The 19,537-nt window shown below is 44.7% G+C and overlaps 1 protein-coding gene across 2 annotated transcripts; it reads left to right on the top strand.

Moving 5' to 3' along the window:
• The first annotated feature begins 47 nt into the window (after positions 1 to 47).
• WDR91 (WD repeat domain 91) lies at positions 48 to 18,447 on the top strand. Of its 2 annotated transcripts, none has more exons than XM_084205746.1 (15): positions 48 to 198; positions 1,838 to 2,017; positions 3,008 to 3,214; positions 4,048 to 4,131; positions 6,286 to 6,410; positions 8,177 to 8,354; positions 8,623 to 8,781; positions 10,819 to 11,018; positions 11,444 to 11,594; positions 13,052 to 13,146; positions 13,461 to 13,629; positions 14,331 to 14,439; positions 15,874 to 15,986; positions 16,737 to 16,934; positions 17,806 to 18,447. In XM_084205746.1, exons 1-15 carry the CDS (start codon positions 76 to 78, stop codon positions 17,968 to 17,970), a joined length of 2,256 nt encoding a protein of 751 aa, XP_084061872.1. In that variant the 5' UTR covers positions 48 to 75; the 3' UTR covers positions 17,971 to 18,447. The 2 variants fall into 2 exon arrangements, with proteins under 2 accessions (XP_084061872.1, XP_084061873.1); XM_084205747.1 differs by lacking the exon at positions 48 to 198 and adding an exon at positions 1,316 to 1,423.
• The last annotated feature ends 1,090 nt before the right edge of the window (positions 18,448 to 19,537 follow it).

Consider the following 19,537-nt stretch of genomic DNA (forward strand, 5'->3'; position numbering starts at 1 on the left):
ACCGGTCTGGGCCGGGTCATCCCTTCCCCGCCCCGCGCCGTGGGCGGGCGGTGCTGGCGGCGCCGCGGGGCCCCCATGGCGGCGGCAGCGGAACGCACGGACGAGCTGGTGCGGGAGTATCTGCTCTTCCGCGGCTTCACCGCCGCCCTGAAGCAGCTGGACGCTGAAATCAAGGCGGACCGGGAGAAGGGTTTCCGGGTAAGTGGCGACCGCATCCCCGCTGCCGGCGGGGCGCTGGGCGCGGGTGCACCCCTAGGAGGACGCGCTCCCCGGGCGGGCCGCGGGCGCCTCTTCGCACTCCAGGGGCTGGGTGAGGGGAGCGGGCCTGGCGGCGGAGGGAGCCCTCGGAGCCTCCGCCCTTCCCCGAGAGAGTGGCTGCCCCGGCCCCGCTGGCCTGGGCTGGGCGCCAGGGCCCGGCCGGCCCACAGGCGGGATCCCGCATCCCGGAGCCGCCCGGCCCGCCCTGCCGCCGCTCAGGGACGCGCAGCCTCCTGGCGGGGGCTGTAGCCGGCTGAAGGTTCCCCTCCCGCTCGGCTCCAGGGCCCGTCAGCTCAGGACGGGGGCTCCATCCCGGGGGCTGCAGCTCCCGGCAGCCGCCCCGCGCCGCTGGCCGGCCCGGCCGGCTGGGGACCCTGCGCCCGACCTGTGACCCTCCCGCTTCGAGAAGAACGGAGGAGACCCGCGGACCGAGAGGGCGGGAAGACATTCCTTTGCCTGCATCTTTTCTCGGCCATGAGATTTTTATCCAGCGGCTTTACGGCTCCGCTCGTTAGTTTGTATGTCTTGAGTCCCAGCTGCCTTGACTAACGCGTGGAAATTGGCACAGAATTTGCCAGTCTCAAAAATCCAGTGTCAGTCCATTATGTGAGCTTCATATTCCTGTAGCAACAGTTTTGGGCATCAAATGTAGTGCGTTGAACAGTCAGATTTTTCTTTGACCAGGAATATAAGCACTACTTTTATCTTTATTAAAGCATGTTGCTTTTATTTTTTAAAACACCCTCAACTTTGCTGGTGAATTGTTGCCCAAGAAGGGTTTGCTGGAGTCACAAGCTTCAGTTTTCTATATCTGTAGGATGCAACAGAGATAAAAGTTAGGTATGTCCTAAGATACTAAGTGGTGAGGGAAGAGCAAACCACATACTAAACAACCTTAGTTTAATTTTATACAGGATGCAGTTTTTTCTTTTTCTGATGCCTGTCTTGGCCATCAGAAACCACTGAATAAAAAATCTATTTCCACACTACCATTCTGTCTTATTCGTATTGCAGAAATGATTTTCAAAGAGACATAATGACAAAAAAAATCCTTCTGCAAAATTTTATGCTTGCCTTGTTAGTAGATGATGTTACTAAAGATAAAGGTACTTCAAAAATTGCAGTGGAGCAGAACTGACTTCCTCTTTCTGTGGGCTAAATGCAGGTAGTTTTCCTTTTATTCTTAAATTAATACTTTTCTTTCAGGTGCTGCACTTGAGTTTTAAACATTTAATCACAGTATTTTATTTGTATTATTATTATCAACAGGCTTTTAAAGGAGGTAGAAAGTTTTGCTTACTTGCAAAAAAATCCATCAGTCGAGTTCAACAAAATGTGATATTCCTGTCAAAATCTCTTTGGCTATGCTCTGTCATATTTCTTTTTCCTTGATTTTCAAAGTGCTGCGGAGTGGAAGAATGCTAATGCAAAATTCATAGTGTTTCCAGGATTAGAAAATGGCTAATGCATAAGGATTGTACAGTTAAAGCAGTTAAAGCTTCTCAGCACTAAGTTACAGAAAGTCTTGTGCCTCAGGAGCCCTCCCATGAGTGAAGTGCTCCTGTTTTGCCCTCTTTAGGTGGATAAGATAGTGGAGCAGCTGCAGCAGTTTGTGCAGAGCTACGACCTGGCTGCCCTGCGGGATTACTGGAGTTATCTGGACCGACGCCTTTTCAGCCGTCTGGAAGACGTGTACCGGCCAACGGTGAACAAGCTGAAAACCAGCTTGTTCCGATACTACCTGGTCCATGCTGTCCAGGTAGGGTTTCATTTTTAGGCTGCTTTATAAAGGTCCTGGTCTCTGAAACCAAAGCAATAAACTACCTCTGTGAGCCTCTGCCAGGCCTGCTGGATTAGGAGCAAACAGTTCATGTGTCATGATCAGGAGTGTAGTACGAGTTTGATGCAGACTCACATGACAAGCTTGTGTGCAGGATAGGGAAGCTCGGGCAACAGGGAAACGTGGTGTGCTGGGTGCAAGATATTCACACTCACATGAAGACAGGTTTCTCTGAGAAGGGATGACAGCTAGCTAGCTCAGCCCTGCTCAGTTAACTTGGATACTGGCAGAGAACACGAGATTCAAACTGGAACAAGGAAATGTGGGAGAGAAAATGAATGTCTTTTTGCTTGCTATGAATAGAACAAAAAATAATAAGCTTAAAATGAAACAGAGATTTTTTCTGTTCAAACCCTGGAAGGTCAATGGAATATATTCTCCCCTTGATTCTTCTTGGTTTCATTCCCTGACTGAAGATCCAGGTGTTAGTGGAGGAGTCAAAATCTAATACATCTTTCCAGAAGTGTGCTTTTTTTTTTTTTTTTTCTGCTGTGTGCTTACCCTGAAGTGTGACAGTCCTGTCTGCATAATGTGTCAGCTGGAAACCTTTTCAAGCTGCATGTGCTGTAGACTTTAGTAATTTGAATTATACTTTGGTCCTGTACATGAATGCTCATGTCAGTGCACTGTGCCCTGGTTTAACTGAAATCAGTGTGTTTGGTTCGATTGGTCTCAGCCTTTATACAGGATTGTCGTGGCTGGAAAGAAGGTTGGATTAAGTGCATTTCTGAGCTTCTCCTACCGTGTTTGGGATTCTTTTGTTTCCTGGTGAATCTGTAACTAACCACTTGTTGTGTCAGGGTGGTGAAAATAGTTGTTGTTGTGTTTGTAACAAAAAGCTAATGTTCCTCGACCTAATCTGGTGGCATTAACGGAAGTGTGAGCCCTATTCTTCTTGCTGTGTTTCAGAATGGCCGCAATGACAAGGCACAGGAGTTTTTCCTCAAGCAGGCCTCCGAGCTCCAGAACCAGGCAGAGTGGAAGGATTGGTTTGTCCTGCCCTTCCTGCCTGCTCCAGACTCCAACCCCACCTTTGCTACCTATTTCTCGCGCCAGTGGGCAGATACGTTCATCGTGTCTCTGCACAACTTCCTGAGCGTCTTATTTCAGTGCATGCATATCCTTCTTTGCAACTAATAGTTAAATCTCCCTTGCCCTGGTGGTATACTTTCAGCAGTTATGCCAAGGATATAGTACTATGGAACTTCCTGCTTTCAGGTGATTTTTTATAGCCAAGACTTTATAGAAAATTGGTGTTTACCAGAGGATGTTGGAGTAGTTACTCAGTTAATCTGATGGTATGTTGTATTCCCTGGGCAAGACAATTGTCTTTGCTGCTGATGCTGAATCATCCTCATGCTAGGGACTAGAAATCTTGTGCACATCTTGTTCTGAAATGGTTTTACTCTTTGCTTGACATAGTACAAAACAGTCATACAACTTTGGGTCATAATCCATAACTGAACTGGCATCTGCTGTTAGATCCTTCTTTGAGTACATTATGTTCACAACATTGCCTAGTGACAGCTCATTATAATAGAACAGTTGATTTTTGGCAAGAATAAGTTTTTAGCCCCACACTACAGAGTTCTGTCTTCTTTGGTGATGGCTAGGCTTATGCTGCAGCTGGAATACAGCTCATCTTGAACTGTTCAGTGTACAGTAAAGCAGTAATAGAACCTGTCTTGCCCTCCACTTCTGACTCTAAAAAGAAATAATCTAAAAATCCTTGCAAAGTCCACATGAAATAGTTTGTGCAACAGCAAAGTGAAAAGTTCACTTAATTACTTAAGCTGTTGCTAATCTTCTGGTCGTGCGCATACTTTTTGCAAATTGTATGGACTGGGCAGCTTTGTTTTTACAGAGAAATGGCAGGTATGGAGTGCTGGCTTTTAGAATTAAGCCAGGTGCACATGAGTTATCACCTCGATTTTCTTTAACATTGCTTACCAGTTCCAGTCATACTGAACTTTGAAGCTGAATGTCTCAGGACCAGTCTCATACAAGAAGAAAATGAATCGTTGCGGCATAAGGTCAGAACTGAGATCACTCTTTAGCTGCTGACTGTGTGATGTGAGTTGTGTAAAATTGATTCCATCCATTTGAGAACATTGTAACTGTTTTGTTTGGTGCAGTTATTCTAAGGCAGATTCTTTAAGTCTTTTGTTTTATTTTGATTTATCTTTCAATATTTCCAGCAAACTTAGGGTTGTGATCATATTGTGAAATGTGTGTTTAGGATATTCCTGTCTCTCTGCTGTCTCCCCTCCCTGTGCTGTCTGACAGGTGATTGATTACTAAACAAACTCATTTTCTGTTATACTGCAAAGTCAAAACAAGGTGAAACTGGTAGCAGGTTAGGGATGTGTGTCGTAGAGTTATAGAATGGCTTGGAAAGGAAGTATGGCTGATTTTGTGCATAGTGTTCAGTCATTTCCAAATTTTAGCTGATAGAGAAATAGAAGCAATAGAAATGGGTGGTAAATTCTGGCAAAGAGACAGAAACTGTTACTTCTGAAATGGCCCCTTCACCATATTTGATACGTACTTAAAGCAATTTAGACCAGCTAATGGAGATGTTGTGAGTGTCTGTTTCCCTACTCTAGATCTTACAGTATACCATAAGAAGGGCCCATTAGTTTAGACAAAATGCTCCATGTCTTGTGTTTGACAGTATCATCAGCAGATACTTAGGGAAGGGGTGTAACATGGGTCAGTCATTTCTGCATAGAACTTCTGTTAGAGAAATTTGTGAAATCTGCAGTTTAAGAACTTTCTAAACTATAGTTCACATGTGGATGTGATCATACAAGTAGGAAGGCTTATTCATGTAAGCAGAACTTTAATTTCGCTTCCTCAAACATACCAAGAAAAGCTCTTTCTGTATAAATACTTCAGTAAAGTTTGTGCTTTACCTCTGGTGTTACAAAACATTGTTGTATGTTATGTTTCCTGTTTGTACTGTTTTAATAGCTGTTCAACACTTTCCTAGAAATAGAAGTTAAATAGAATAAGATATAGAAGTTAAATAGAATAATTGATTTCAAGAAGGAGGCAGTTTTTGGGAAAAAACCAAGATTTGTGACTGTGTACTGTATGAAGTTAGAAGGTCAGTCAAACATTGACAAGAGGGTTCTGCAAAGATGGTCAGTGAGTAGGGACAGAGGATGAGGTATGTTTTGCAATAGAGCTCCTTTATTTCCTCAAAATTTGTGTTCTTTACTTTTAGTCAGAATAAACCTATGGTTTGTTTTTTGCATGTGGGCTGATATCATTTGCAGTCTGGATAAAAGTTTTCTGACAAATTGACAGAAGTAAAACTGGACTTTCCCTTTTAGTCAACTCAGGTCAGGGGGGCAACCAACTGCCTCTAGAATACAGGTTTTATAAAAGGATGTCAATAAATATTGAATTTTATGCTAGCTGAAATTAAGTAGTGATTCTCTTTTATGCTGCTGAAACAATGCAAATACAGAAATAGCAAGCCAGATTTCTAAAGCTCATTTTTCTTCCTGTCTTTTATTTCCTTAAATAGTGTGTTAAAAAGAAAAAGAAATATATGTGAAAAACAGACGTTCAGAAACAGAAAAGCCTGAGGAACTCTTTGTGTAAGAGTCACAGGCATAAACCACATCTGTTCCAGAAAGCTGCATCCTGAGGTTCCTCTCTACTAAAGGGAAAAAGAGATGTTTTTCTTTCTCTGTAATGTGGAGATAAATCTCACTATCATGCTTGGGAAGGAGTTGCACAGGGTATGGAGCTGGATTTCAGGGTGACCTGGTTTCACTGACCTAGGTGCACCCTGCCAGTTCAGCAAGCCCTTGTCTGTGAGAAGAAGATTACCTTCTAGGCTCCATGCCTGCATTGCCCTGGCCTCAAACTGCCTGCAGGGAGAGGGACTGGTGAGCTCTGCCCTGCCCAGCTCTTGTTTCCCAGCACCACTAATGTCCCCACAGCCAGCCCGAGGAGAGGCATGAAGGGTTTTAAGTAGGCTTCAGTTTCATGTGCCTAAAGTACTGATTGTTTTGACTAATTGGACTAATGTGGTGCTCAGCCAGTCAGAGCAACTTTTTCCTTCCCCGCCCTTCTAGAGCTGTTGAAATAAAAGGAGTAAACAACTTCAGTGAGTGGGAAGGAGGTGAATTTCAGTGACCCTGTGTTTACTTGGCTCTTTTCTCCTGTCCTAGCTGTTTGCTCTGCAGGCTGAATCCTCCCGCATGAAGAAAGAGGAACTGGAGGTGGAACAAACAGTTCTGCATCACAAGTTGCCTGCATATGTGGCCAACATGGATCGACTAGGGGACTCTGAGCTGTGAGTGCCTGCAGGAGAAGAGCTGGAGACAGGCTCTGCTGCTTTTGTTGGGTCAGGGAGGTTCCTGGAGGGTCATTTCCATGTCCCCTGCCTTAGGATTCAATGCAGAAAGACATCCAGTCAGATATTATGGTGACCTAAGTAGGTTTAGTGGAATTCATGACAGGTGTCTCTGCCATCTTTTGGGAGGTTCTTGCAAACCAGTGAGAGCCCAAGCGCACATGGAAGTGATTCTGCTCTGCTGTCAGCAGTGCACTGAGGTGTTCTGGGCATCTAGGGCACTGGCAGCAGTGCAGTACCTGCACTATTGCTCAAGTGAAGTGGGTTGGCTCGTGATTCCAATTTACTTGAGTGCCTGCAGTGCCATAGGTGAATGCCCTGTGTTGTTTTGTCAATATTGTTACTGTATGAGCCAAAGGGATTCTTGTTACACAGGGATGTTCTCTTGCTTTTTGCAAAGTCAAGGGAGAAAGAGCTTCCCTTCTGTGAGGCTCAGTTATGCACAGATTTCCCCATGAACTTGCTGCAGTTAAAAGTGTGTTTTATGGCTACATCTATTTTGTGCCTGTCTCTGGAAATTAGGCAACATACACAGTGATGCAGCTTCTTTAACTGTTATTTATTGCCCTAGTACAGGACAGAAATAGGATTGATTAAATTAACCTGTTGCTACTGGCAGATAGAAGTTGTAGCAGGTACTTCACACAAAATGTTTTAATCTAAAATTTGTCTTATTAAATAGACTTAAGTGTTTATTGACCTGTCTTGGTGACAGCTCTGCAGTCTTTGCACAGTACAAACTACAGAGTTTAGTTTGTGATATGTTTTTTTTAACTATGTGGAAAGCCCTGATGCTATCTGCATGTATGGAGGAATGTGACATGAGGGATGGCGTAATTTATTCCTGTATTTATTTTTGTCCATTTGAATTAGAAAAACTTGCCTAAGAAGTGGCATTTCTTGCATGTGCAGCTTATCTCTTAGTCTGGGGACCAGTTCAGTTGCTTATTGTCATGTCTTTGTTTAACCCAAAGCCCAGCTTTGGTAGAATAGTTCCACCCCTGCTGAGGGGATAGACAGTGAAGATTATTGTTTTCCCCTTGCTCTTGCTGCCACTCTGCTCTCAGAGGAAGCTGTAGCAGAGTGAGGTCAGACAGTTATGTTCTGGGAAGCAGCTGCTGCTCTTGGCATTGTGGACTGAGAAGGGAGGTGTCTATAATCCTACAAATGGTCTATAGCTCTCTTATTTTCTTTGGGTCTGCATTTTGAGATATTGAAGGCTTGTGCCATAAAATTGTTGAACATAACTTGCTGTTTATCAAAGGGTGTTCAGTGAAATACTGGATGCTGAAAGTCTCTCAGAGTAGGTCTGTTTTATGCTATGAATTGGGAATCCCATCTGAATAAGTCCTACAGAAATCTGAATTCCCCTGCCTTTCCCTTAGGGTCTTTCTAAACAAACCAGATGGAGTGGAAGGAGTTTTAGGTGGCTCTAAAGGTGATTCATCAACAGTTTGAGCTCACTGTCTCAGTGGCATCTCTGAGAAGTGAGCTTTTGGTTACAGTAACTGTAATGACCTGCTCCAGGCACTAACAGGATATTTTCAAATAGGGTTTTAGTGCATAGTGGTGCACTGGCTTGTAAATGAACCTGTGTCTTGCAGTGGTTCAAACAGCTGCCACTTCACTCAACTGGGTTGTCTTTGGGCAGGTTGCCTTGCTACACTTTCATACTCTGTTTGACGGTGTTTTGTGTTTTTCATTAGTGATATGACCTGCAATCAGAGAAGTACAGCACATTCTCTTCAGTCCCGGGGAGGCTTTCTGTCCTCCTTTCTCTCCCAAAGTAAAAAGGGCCCTTCTAGACCAATCCATTCAACTGGGGCTTCTCCAATGCAGACTAGCAGTATGCTGCTAGCGAAGAAAGAACCAACAAATCACCAGGTAATTCGGAATTGAAAGTTGCTCAGTCTCCAAGAAATTAACTTGCAGCGTGGCACTGCTCCAAGCTTCTGCTTCCACCTGAAAAATTAAATGTCCTTTCCTGCCTTGCAAATGTGTGCTGGGCCTGAATGCAGCACAAGAACAGCTATTGTTATCTAAGAGCTTGTGGAGCCCTTACAGGTGCTCGGTTGCTTTGCTGCTTCTTTTGCCCTTTGTTCTGCAGCCTACTAGAAGCATAACTTTGCCCAGTCACTTCTCTGCTTTCCAGAGTGCCAAAGGAAAAGAAGGAGCAGTGAGCTCTAAGGATGGGAAGAGCCACTTCAGTGGTTTAGTGGCAGGCGAGTCCAGTTCCCTGCAGCAGCGGCAGAAGCGCTTGCAAGAGCATGGGAAAGAAAGGAAGGAACTGTTGTCAAAAGGGACCTTCCAGGTACTGGTCAGCACTGCAGGGAGGCAGAAGGCTTGTATTTCTGTAAAACTAGGTGGTAAAACAAGTGCAAGTGTTTCCTTTAAGCTTTGGAATTGGTAGTCAAGAATAACTGTACCTAAGGTTAATGTCTGTAGTTAATCAACTCTTTCTGCACTTGGCTTATTTCTGTGTCAGTATTGGCATTTCAGGTGGAAGAAGAATTGTCTTTTGTCTCTATGTTTTTCAACAGCTTGGTCCTGAGGCTTCATTAAGGTTTGATTCACTTTCATTGGTTGTGTTCAAATACCTTGTTAAAATCCCCATTCCTCAGTGGTAATGAACTTGGCTCACTCATCCAGCCAAAGTGAGTTTTCTTCCTGTAGATTCTTATGCTGATTTATACAGGCTCTCTGTAAGACATTAAAAACTAATATAAAAATTTCCTGGATAGGAATGGAACTTGCTTTCCTAGCAATATTTGCTTTTTGGAGTTTTTTGTACTTTACTGGTGCAGTTTTACCTGGGGGGTGTGCCCTGCTTTAAAATCTAATGAAATGATAAAACCGTGTCCTGGATTTTAACTGCTGAAGCTCAGCACACTGCTTCTGTTCACCTGTGTGTTTTCTGGCTTTCAGCAGCCATCTTGCCAAAAAGTACAGAGCACAGGCAGCATCTCAGCCCTTGCTATTTTCTCTGTATGAGACATTCTGCCTTGTGGAGAGACAGTGCTGAGAGACTGTTCCCTGTTGGCCAGTGTGTGGCTGTTCTGTGTGTGGGAGTGCTGGTTAAAGAGATTTTACTCTATCACTCAGCATTCAAGGCCTTGAGAGAACTTTTTTGTCCGTGGTTCATCTAAAACACTTTGCAATTTTCCAACCAATGCTGAAAGCCTAATTTCCCGAGAAGTTTCCTTTCACCTTCCTTATTCTAGAATGTTCCATGTTGAGGCAGTGATTTTTTCTTTTTGGGCTGTGTAAAGATTGGTCTTTGTGCTCTTGGGGAAGCTTGATACTCTTTAACTTTCTCTTGTACTCAAAGCATGTGAGCAAAAAGGAAACTGAAAGGTGGGACTGTTTTCTTTCACATGAATGTCATTAACTGGTTGTTACCTCCCCACATTAACTAGCAGAATAATTCTTGGATTTATTTCCCAGTCTATTCCAGCTCTGTGATTTCAGATGATTTGATTATGTAGTGCTTGATCCATTGGTCCTGATGAGAGGCTACTGTAAATTAGGCAAGTATGTGTTACAGAACAGGAATTCATAGCCATCAATACCAATACCATTTTGGGAACACTTAACTTTCAGAGGATGGTTTATCAAAAGAATGCTAGCAAATGTTTACCACCTTATGTGCTGTATCTGCTTCTTGTTCAACTTCTGGTGGCAAGGGAAGACCAAGCTGCTTCCAAATATTTCTGCAGTGCAGATCTTGTCTCATTTAGATACTGTCACTTCCTAAAACTCCATTTGTTCTGTCTGTCCTGTCAAATTGGGTTTTAAGCTTTTGGACTCATGTGTCAGCTCTACTGTTGTCATCAGTCAGTTGGCTGCAGTGGTAACTCCAGTGTGCACAATCTAAATCTCTGGCAGATGAGGATAATCCATCCACTGGAGCTTGAGAGCCAAGTTTTTGTGCAGGTTTGCTGAACTGCATATTATATGGACTTTAACTTACATTGCTGAATGCAAGAATTCCTTGAAATATGTTGATTTTCTTGTGAATCTGTGCTCTAATGGCATGTAAATGGGCCTCTGATATTGGCTGAGGTATGCTAGAAATGCTGCAGTTCTTTTCATTCTTACAGGAAAGTATATAGTTGGGCATGTACGGGGATATAAGGGACTCAACAATTAAGCAGGTCTTATTAAATAGTGCAGTTGTGCAACACATGGTCCTTGTACTCAGCAAGGTCCCTGGCAGAAGGAGTGTTGGACTGACAATGCTTCTGTTTTGTTGCAGCTTCTTTTTTTTTTTCTCCCAGCAGGCTGGGGTAGCTGAGGAGCTTGATATGGAGCTGCTTCCTTGTATTTCACACAGGATTTCTTCCTTCAGGGCCAAAGTGCTGAGAAGAAAACTGATACTAACATAGCTGAGGCAGAACCATGCTCAGAGCTGCATGCTGAGCAAACAGAGACTTCAGCCAGAATGCCTGGCAGCAGTGCAGAGGCTGTGGGGGCTCGGCAGGAGCAGCCTTTCATCGTCCTGAGCCAGGAGGAGTATGGGGAGCACCATTCATCCATCATGTACTGCAGGTAATGCACTGGCCGGAGAGGGCTGTGTTGTAGAAGCCTCTGCAGAAGGATCAGCTGTGTCTGCCCTTTCTCCCAGCCCCTGTTCTGTCCAGCATGTCGGACATGTACTCTCAGTTTTTGGGCCTTCAAAGTGGTGTGACTGAAAGTAGCATGTAGCTTGTGCTACATGTGAGAAAGGACAGAGATATTTGTGATTGGGTAATGATAGTCTTGGAAAGCAGGTATTGTTTAAGGGCATTATGCTTTATGCCTGGAGCTTAGTGTGCTTTGTTGTGCCAGTTACTGTGAAGTGAGCAGGAAGTAGTGCAAAGAAGTTCTAATTCCTGCAAAAGGAACTGGTGCGTGGCCAGGAAAGGAAGGATTAGTGGGTTACATCTAAGAATTTGAGGGAGAAGAATATCCCATCAGTTTCGTTCTACACACAGGGTTGATTGTTCTGGACGGAGGGTGGCCAGCTTGGATGTGGATGGGGTCATCAAAGTCTGGTCTTTTAACCCCATAATGCAAACAAAAGCTTCATCCATTTCCAAATCTCCATTGCTGTCCCTGGAATGGGCCACCAAACGTGATCGGCTGGTGAGTAGTCTGTGTGTGGAAGTGTAGCAGATCTGGGGCCGTGTTGCATGTTCACTTCTAGACAGCTGCACTGTGGATAAGATTGGGGCAGCAGTTAATTTCCACTTTTAGGGGGACACAGGGAACCAAAGCCTCTAGGGTCTAAAAAGAACTAGAGTGGGGAGTGTATGCTTTGTATTGAGCAAGGAGTTCACCACTGCTTGCCCTGAAACAGAAATTCTGAAGTGGTACAGCTGCGGATAGAAGTAGTGCCCTTGAGAGAAATGCCTGTCTTCACACAGATCACACAGCAACTTGTAAAGACAGGCAGAGGCAACAGAGTACAACAGCTTGTGGGAGGCCTGCAGCAGAGAGCTGTGGACCTTTACTCATATCCTGAGCCAGCAGCAGAGAAGGGGAAACAGGGTTGTGGGGGTGGCATTTTACTTATGCGTAAAAGGGTGTGAAAAAAGCTCCATGGCCAGTTCTAGACTGGTGTCTTAAGAGCTGAGGGTTTGTGCATGCATGAGGAGCTTGGATCTTGTTTAAATAACATGGAAGTTTAAATGTTTCCTATATCCCTTTTTCTCTAGTTCTGTTACTAGAGAGGAGCCTTAAATGATATGCATTCCTTTGAGTCCTTGAACTGTTGCTAGTGTTTCATGCCCTCCCTTGGCAGATACAGGGCTGTATGTGAAGGCTGGCCTGCAAATGAGGCAGTATTTTTTTGCATTTTGGCACTGACAGTGTGTGGCTTGCTAACCCCACAATGCCACCAGTGAAGAGCTGGTGCTACAGCTTGTCTCTTCTTTGGCTTTTAGAAAGCAAGCTGTCAATGCAGTTGTTGCACTTTGTTTGTTGCGATGATGTTTCTTCTACTTTGTGGAATTAATTTCCTTGCTAACGGAAAGATTCTTCATTCTGAAATATGTGTAGGATTCACCAGCAAATTAGGGACTAAAGCAACAAAGATTTGGCTTGCTCAATTTTCTTTTATAATGCATCTCTTCGTGACTTAAATTTTAATTGAAATTGTAACACCACTGATAAAGCATATTTGAGCTCTTCTGGATGATTTTATCTTCCCATGGGTGAAAGGAGTTGGCTTCTGCTTGAATTTCTCTTTAGCACACAATTAACAATCTTAAGCTTCTTTTTACTTGGACCCCTAGATATTGAGACTCCATACATGTTTTGCATCCCATAGGGTTGAGCCATGATCTAGAAAGTGGTGTTTATGCCACCTTGGTGCCTATTAGATCTTTTCCTAACTGGGATGCAGGGTTTTTACTCTGACTTCTGTGGCTTTGGGGTAGTCCCACTCTGATTGCACAGGAAGACAGGATGTACCATAATGGACTAATATTTAGTCTGAATGCATAAATAGAAAAAAAATTACTAAGTCTTGGTGGTTGTTGGCCAGCATCATTGTGCTGTTCACTCACACTTTTTCCATCTACTTCTTTGCTGTTTTCAAGCTATTGCTTGGCAGTGGGGTCGGGACAGTTCGTCTTTATGACACAGAAGCAAAGAAGAATCTCTGTGAAATCAGCATTGATGAAGACATGCCCAGGTAACTCTGGAATACTGATTTTTGTATATAAATATAAATAAATGGTGTTGGTTTTAATAGCAAACATCTTAATGTTCCTGCTGCTTTTCTGCAACTGCAGGACTATCCAGCCTTCATCTAGAGGGCAGTCCCTGTCTGAGCAGTGTAAAACTGTTCAGGTAAATGGGAGATGCTCAAAAACTAAGCAGATGAATCTGCCCTCCTTTACAGTGCACCCTGCCTTGCAGACTCTTAATGGGAGAGCTCGTAGGTGAGTGTTTTGCTTGAGGCAGCTGTAGGAGAGAGGTGATTCAGACCATGTGCCTGTGTTTCAGGATCCTCTCGCTCGCCTGCAGCCCAAGTGGTGCCTCCTTCGTCTGCTCTGCAGCAGCCCAGAGCCCCATCTCCCATATTGACTTCTCAGTAATCAACTCTGGGGGCAAAAGCATGAACCAAGTTCCTGGGAAGCTGCTACTGTGGGACACTAAGACGATGAAACAGCAGGTACTTGCTGGGTTTCTTTACTTTCTCAGTCTGCTTGCTGAGAGTGAGTGTCTTCTGTTTCAATGTCTAGGAGCCCTCTTTCTAATTTATGCTGACTTTCTTTTCAACACCCTTCTTTTTCCTTCTTCCTCCTTTCCCCTCTGTCACATTCAGGATAAAAATAAATAATGTAAGTAGCTGCTGGATTGGGTGAAATGTTTTTGTTTTATTGGTGTGTTGGGATTTTTCTGAGGAATTCTTCAGAATAGTCCATGGCCTTGTTTCTATCCTGGCTGCACAGTTTGTGACTGGAAATATCCCAAGTGGATTGAATGATGCTTTGCTGAGGCTTTCTCCACTTGAGCTGTACTGAAAGGTTTTTGTTGCTGCTGTTTCCCTTGCCTTCCCTGTTTTTAAGTGAAGTGCTGTCCCTGACATGTAGGAGAAAGCAACATACTCAAGCTAATGCCTGCCAGAAGCTGGTTCTGCAACCTTGAGGCCATGGCCAAGAAAGCTGTGGCTTGGCTGAGGTGAATTGCTGGTTTAGTGTCACAGTAAAATGCCGCTGCCAGACCTTGAAGTCTGTAGTCATTAGAGGTGTAGGGCTCCAAACCAGAGTTCTTGTTACTAAATACCATCTTTCTTTCTTCCTTCCCCTGGAGTTCAGCTCTTCAGCACCCCCAGCTCAATTTCTCAGCATTAATGCAGATTTTCCCTTCCAGCTGCAGTTCTCCCTGGAGCCTGAGCCCATTGCTATTAACTGCACTGCCTTCAACCACAATGGCAACCTTCTGGTCACCGGGGCTGCAGATGGCATTGTTCGTCTCTTTGGTACAGTGGAAAGGGACCCGGGGCTGTTGGTTGGTAGCCAGCTCTGAGGCCAGGGGGCCAAGACTGGCATCTGGGCTTGTATCACAAATAGTGTGGCCAGCAGGATGAAGGAAGGGATTGTCCCCCGCTCCTGACACTGCTGAGGTTGCATCTCAAACAGCATGCTGGGTTTTGGGCCCCTCACTACATGAAAGACATTCTGGGGCTGGAGCATGTCCAAAGAACAAAACCAAAGCTGGTAAAGGGTGTGGAGCACATGAGGAGGGCTGCAGGAGCTGGGGTTCTTCGGCTTAGGGAAAAGGAGACTGAGGGGACACGCTACTGCTTTCTACAAGAACCTGAAAGGAGATTGTAGCCAGGTGTTGGTCAGTCTCTTCTCCCAGGTAGCAAGGGATCAGACAGGAGGAAACAGTGTCAAGCAGCATCAAGGGAGGTTTAGATTGCGTATTAGGGAAACTTCTGTCACCAAAGGGGTTGTCAAGCACTGGAGCAGGCTGCCCAGGAAAGTGCTGGAGTCACCATCCCTGGAAGTATTTAAAAGATGTTGCAGATGTGGCACTTAGTTTAGTGGTGCAGTTGGCAGTGTTAAAGTAACAGTTCGGCTTGATTATTTTGGAGGTCTTTTCTAACTTAAATGTTTCTGTGAAACTGAGTAGTGAGGTGGTCCCTAGTCCTCAGCTGGCTGCCCATAGCCCGCAGGCAGCTATAGGATATGCTTGGAGACCAAGGTGGAAGATATTGTCTCCATAGGAGCTCTCAGGAGTGAATTGACATAGACTTTTTTCTGGAGAACATTGGCTGGAGACCCTGGTAGTGCTGCTGGATTTGTTGTTTCTCTCCTGCTGAAGAGGAGAGTGAATTTGCTCTTAAGCCATGTGGTCTTGTGCTGTGCCAGATAGCAGTACCACTAGAGGCTGAGTTGTGAGGAAAGCAATTAATGTGAGACCTTCCATTTAAATGCAAGGGCTTCTCATCAATCCTCCTTTTGGGAGCAATATGTGTTTCTCAGGTTTTGGTTCTCTTCAGCCTGTCCTTGCAATAAAGGCAGCTCAGGCCTCCTACCTTTGAATGGGGAATCTGCTTCTGGCTCAGGTAGAGGCTGCAGTCCCAGGTCTTTGGGAGGACAGAGCTGTCAGCAGGTGGGAGGATGGGCAGGATAATGGAGAGGAGGAGGGCCAGTGATGCTTGGATGCAGAATGCCTGCAGTTGACAGTGAGTGTATGAGCAGCCCTGTAAAGTCCAGTAGTTATAGACAATAATTTTTGTGGCCAAAGTGAGAGCAGGAGTATAGGCACAGGGTGCTGGGACTGGATTGTGCTCCCCCAGGCTGGTTTGGAGGGCTGGCACAGAGACCTCAGGAACATAAAAGGCCTCCCTCTCTTCACCTCAGCTCTGTGTGTGTAGGAGGAGTGTTCAGTGCTGTTCTCCCCTCAGATATGCAGCAGCACGAATGCGCCATGAGCTGGAAGGCACACGATGGGGAAGTCTACTCCGTGGAGTTCAGCTATGATGAGAACACAGTCTACAGCATAGGAGAGGATGGCAAGGTAGGCTGGGAATGACCTCCTGCTGCTCAGCTGGCAGAGAGGTCACTTCTGGAGTCTTCTCCATATGGTGGGGACAATCATAAAAATATGCTCAGATTCTGGATGAAATGTGGGCTGCTAACTGCAATCTTAGGTGTGCAGTACCTCCCTGCAGAGAGAGTGGCCAAAAAATGTGTTCATAGTTGGAGCTGTCTTTGACCTTGTGTGCAAATACTACTGTTGGTGAAATCCTTTTCCTAGACAGTCCATGTGAGGATGACCTTTCTCTGCCCCTGAGATGACCACATTTGAGATCTGGGGTACACAGATCCTTGAACACTTTGCATAAATCTTGTCAGCAACTCCCTTTATAATTGTTATTGTAATTTTTATTATTGTTTATAATAAACACTTCAATTTCTGCAGTTCCTCAGTCTTCAGCAGTAGAGAGAGGTGTGGCTCAGGGAGGGACCTTGGCTGAGGAGTTAAGCAAGTTCTCACCAGAGTACTGCATGCAGTGTGGAAAGACACATAGGCAGTAGTGCTTGAGGAAGGCAGAGAATATCTTTATCTGGATAGAAGGCACTCTCACAGCCTTTGCAGTCTATGTTCTATTAATATAGTCACTTAGGTATAGATGTCAAAATGCCATCTTCTGTTTGTGAGGAATACCCTAAACACTATTTTGCTAAAAAGCAAAAAAAAGCCAACTGCACTTGCATCCCAGTTAATTTCATTATAGGCTTTTCTCATCTCTTTTTTTCATTCTAGTTTATTCAGTGGAACATCCATAAAACTGGTTCAAAGGTGTCTGAGTATGACCTTCCCAGGGAAGCTACAGGTCCTTTTATTCTGTCTGGGTACAGTGGCTACAAGCAAGTCCAGTTCCCACGAGGACGGCTTTTTGCTTTTGACTCTGAGGGCAATTACATGTTGACATGTTCTTCTACTGGGGGAGTAATTTTTAAGGTAAGTCTGAGAAGTGATGGAGAGTACTCTTAAGTATCCATACAAACTTCTGTTACTTACAAGGGTGCAACACCAGCCACTGGAAGTTCTTAAGCAGCACATACCCATCCTGGCTCTGTCAAAGCTGCTGCTCAGTTTCACACAGTGTGCATTTTAGCAGCATGTAGTGAGTGTACAGCAAGTGTTTGGGTCCTGCAACTGGAGTATTTGTGCTCTTTTTTAAAGCCTAGCTGTTAGTGTCCAAGTGACTAGGACAAAGTTTTAATTACTTTTTTAATGTATAGATACATGCCAGTTCAATGCAAAATGTATGATTGTTGACTGGTGCTCATGTTCAATCTGCCTTCTGTGCCTGCTGATTCTATGTTAGACTCAGCCTGATCCTTGTCCCTTTCCATGTACTAAAATTAAACAAAGGGTAAGGCTGAATGGTTCCCAGTGCCCACATCTCTGTGCTTCATTAACAAGCATTACTTATCACATGCCCATGCTCTTGCAGGGCAGATTAGATGGAATTTTTACTTTGCATCTGAGGCACTCAGAGCACCTGAACTAACATAAGCTATAGCTTAAGCTTATGTGCTTCTCATCAGTGTATGCTCTTGGCCTGCTTCATTCTATTACTTCAGTTTAGTTGATGTCAAAAGTTGAGCTGCTTGAGAGCACATGCTTCTGTAGCGAGACTGGAAGCTTCCTTTCCTGTGTGTGCTACACACATCTCAGTATCTCTCTGATTTTCTGCTTACTTAGCATGCTTTCTGCATGCTCTTAGAGATACAGAGTCTGTCAGGCTTTGGCTTGTCTTGTTGGGTGCATTGCCCCCACTGCAGAAACGTATCTCCTTAAAATCTTATGCTTTCCTTCTTTTTAGTTAAATGGTGAGGAAAAGGTTCTGGAGAGCTGCCTTTCCCTGGGAGGACACCGAGCTCCTGTTGTCACAGTGGATTGGAGCACAGCCATGGACTGCGGGACCTGCCTCACTGCTTCTATGGATGGGAAAATTAAATTAACAACCTTACTGGCTCAAAAGTCTTAACCTGGACAGTACTGAAGGGGGAAAGAGCAATAGAGCTGACAAACCCAGTGTTAACTCACAGGAACAAACTGCATGGGAGAGAAGGCAAAGCAAAGTCCCTCTTCTCATTGTAGCTTTTGCCTCTTGATAAATACATTTGCCAGACCACTGTGCAACAGAATGCCGGTATGGGACTGGATCAGTGGCAGCACTGAAAAATAAGTCTCCACTAATCCATTGTGGCAGCTGGACTTCCCTCTGTTAGGGAGTCTTGAGTAGCACGTGGCTAAAAGGCTGTGGTCACGTCAGGGTTCTGCAGAAGAAGGTGAGGCTGTGGAGGAAGCAAGCATGAGGCAGCATAGTGCATGACAATAAGATGACTCAAACTGGAAAGGCTGATGAGAGACCAGAGTATTCTTGGTATAACATTTGTTGTTATGATTTTGTTACTTTGTTTTTATTTGGTTTTTTTCTGTAAAAAGAAAATATTCCCTTGCATTTGAACTCTATGCTTTGTTTAGCAGTTGCTGCAAAACATGGAGGGTGGTGAGGACAGTGATGTGCCAAGTCTCCTGCATGCAAAAAAGCTCTTGTGTTTTCACCAGGTGCTTCCAGCACCACACCTGCACACCATGGTGAACCAGACATCCAGGAACAAAAACAACTGTGTTTCCTTGGATGTATTGTGTTACCTTGCCATAGGTATCTGCTGTGATACCAGAGCAGAAATTTGAGTCAGACTTTGAAATACTTGTGTTGGAGTTCAGAAGCTACATAATGCCCAGTAGGTACCTGATGGTGGATAGGGGGAGGGAGGCCAGGACCAGTCTGGCCCTGTATAGGGCTCTCTGTCACTGGAGCTGTCTCTCCCCCTAAGGCCCCAACATCAGGGCAAGTGCTGTGCTCAGGTATTGCATAGCTAGCCTTTGAATGGACTCAGCAGATACGTTTCATCTGCTTACACATTGCCATGGAGCTTTCTGCTGCTTATGTCCTTGGCCTGTATTGGGAGTTGGTGGTACTGTTGTTCCTTGGCAGAGCATACACCCTGCTGGAAAATGAACAGCCAGCCATTCATGAGCCATATGGGTAGCCATTCTCACAGACAGCTGTTCAAGGATAACACTGCTGGATACTGAAATCCTCACTACAGGCATATTCATGCTACAGGTACCTGTTGTCCATGGAGTAACTTGCTCCTGCTGACTACACTCATTTTATAACCCCACCTTCCGTTCTCCAAGACTAACATGTCCCCTGCCAGACTGACATCTAAGTACAGGGTTTCCACCTCAGTGGGATGTGATGTTAATGGTGCAACTGCTCTTCATGCCAGTCTGAGCTAATGTCTCCTCAAATCCAGTGGTGTATTCGAACTGGCTTCAGGAATTCCCAGAGTTAGTCTGAGAGTTTAGAGAGCTCTCAAATGGGAGCCTTAGCCTCTCAAAAGGCCAAGAAAGATTGTGGCTGTATTCCAAGCCCTGCAGTGCTGCCTACATTGCATAGGGGTTTTCGAATTTAGAATTACAAAATTATAAAATTTGGAAGGGACCTAAAGCTCTTCTAGTTCCAACTCTGCCATGAGCAC

This window comes from Fringilla coelebs (genome assembly GCF_963513975.1).
Source record: "Fringilla coelebs genome assembly, chromosome: 5".
Taxonomy (NCBI): domain Eukaryota; kingdom Metazoa; phylum Chordata; class Aves; order Passeriformes; family Fringillidae; genus Fringilla; species Fringilla coelebs.

What these genes read in the sequence shown, in the direction of transcription:
- WDR91 (XM_084205746.1), top strand. Translation starts at nt 76, where the DNA reads ATGGCGGCGGCAGCGGAACGCACGGACGAGCTGGTGCGGGAGTATCTG. An exon ending in CCACCAAACGTGATCGGCTG is followed by an intron (nt 11,595 to 13,051) that starts GTGAGTAGTCTG and finishes GCTGTTTTCAAG; the next exon opens with CTATTGCTTGGCAGTGGGGT. An exon ending in CTGGGGGAGTAATTTTTAAG is followed by an intron (nt 16,935 to 17,805) that starts GTAAGTCTGAGA and finishes CCTTCTTTTTAG; the next exon opens with TTAAATGGTGAGGAAAAGGT.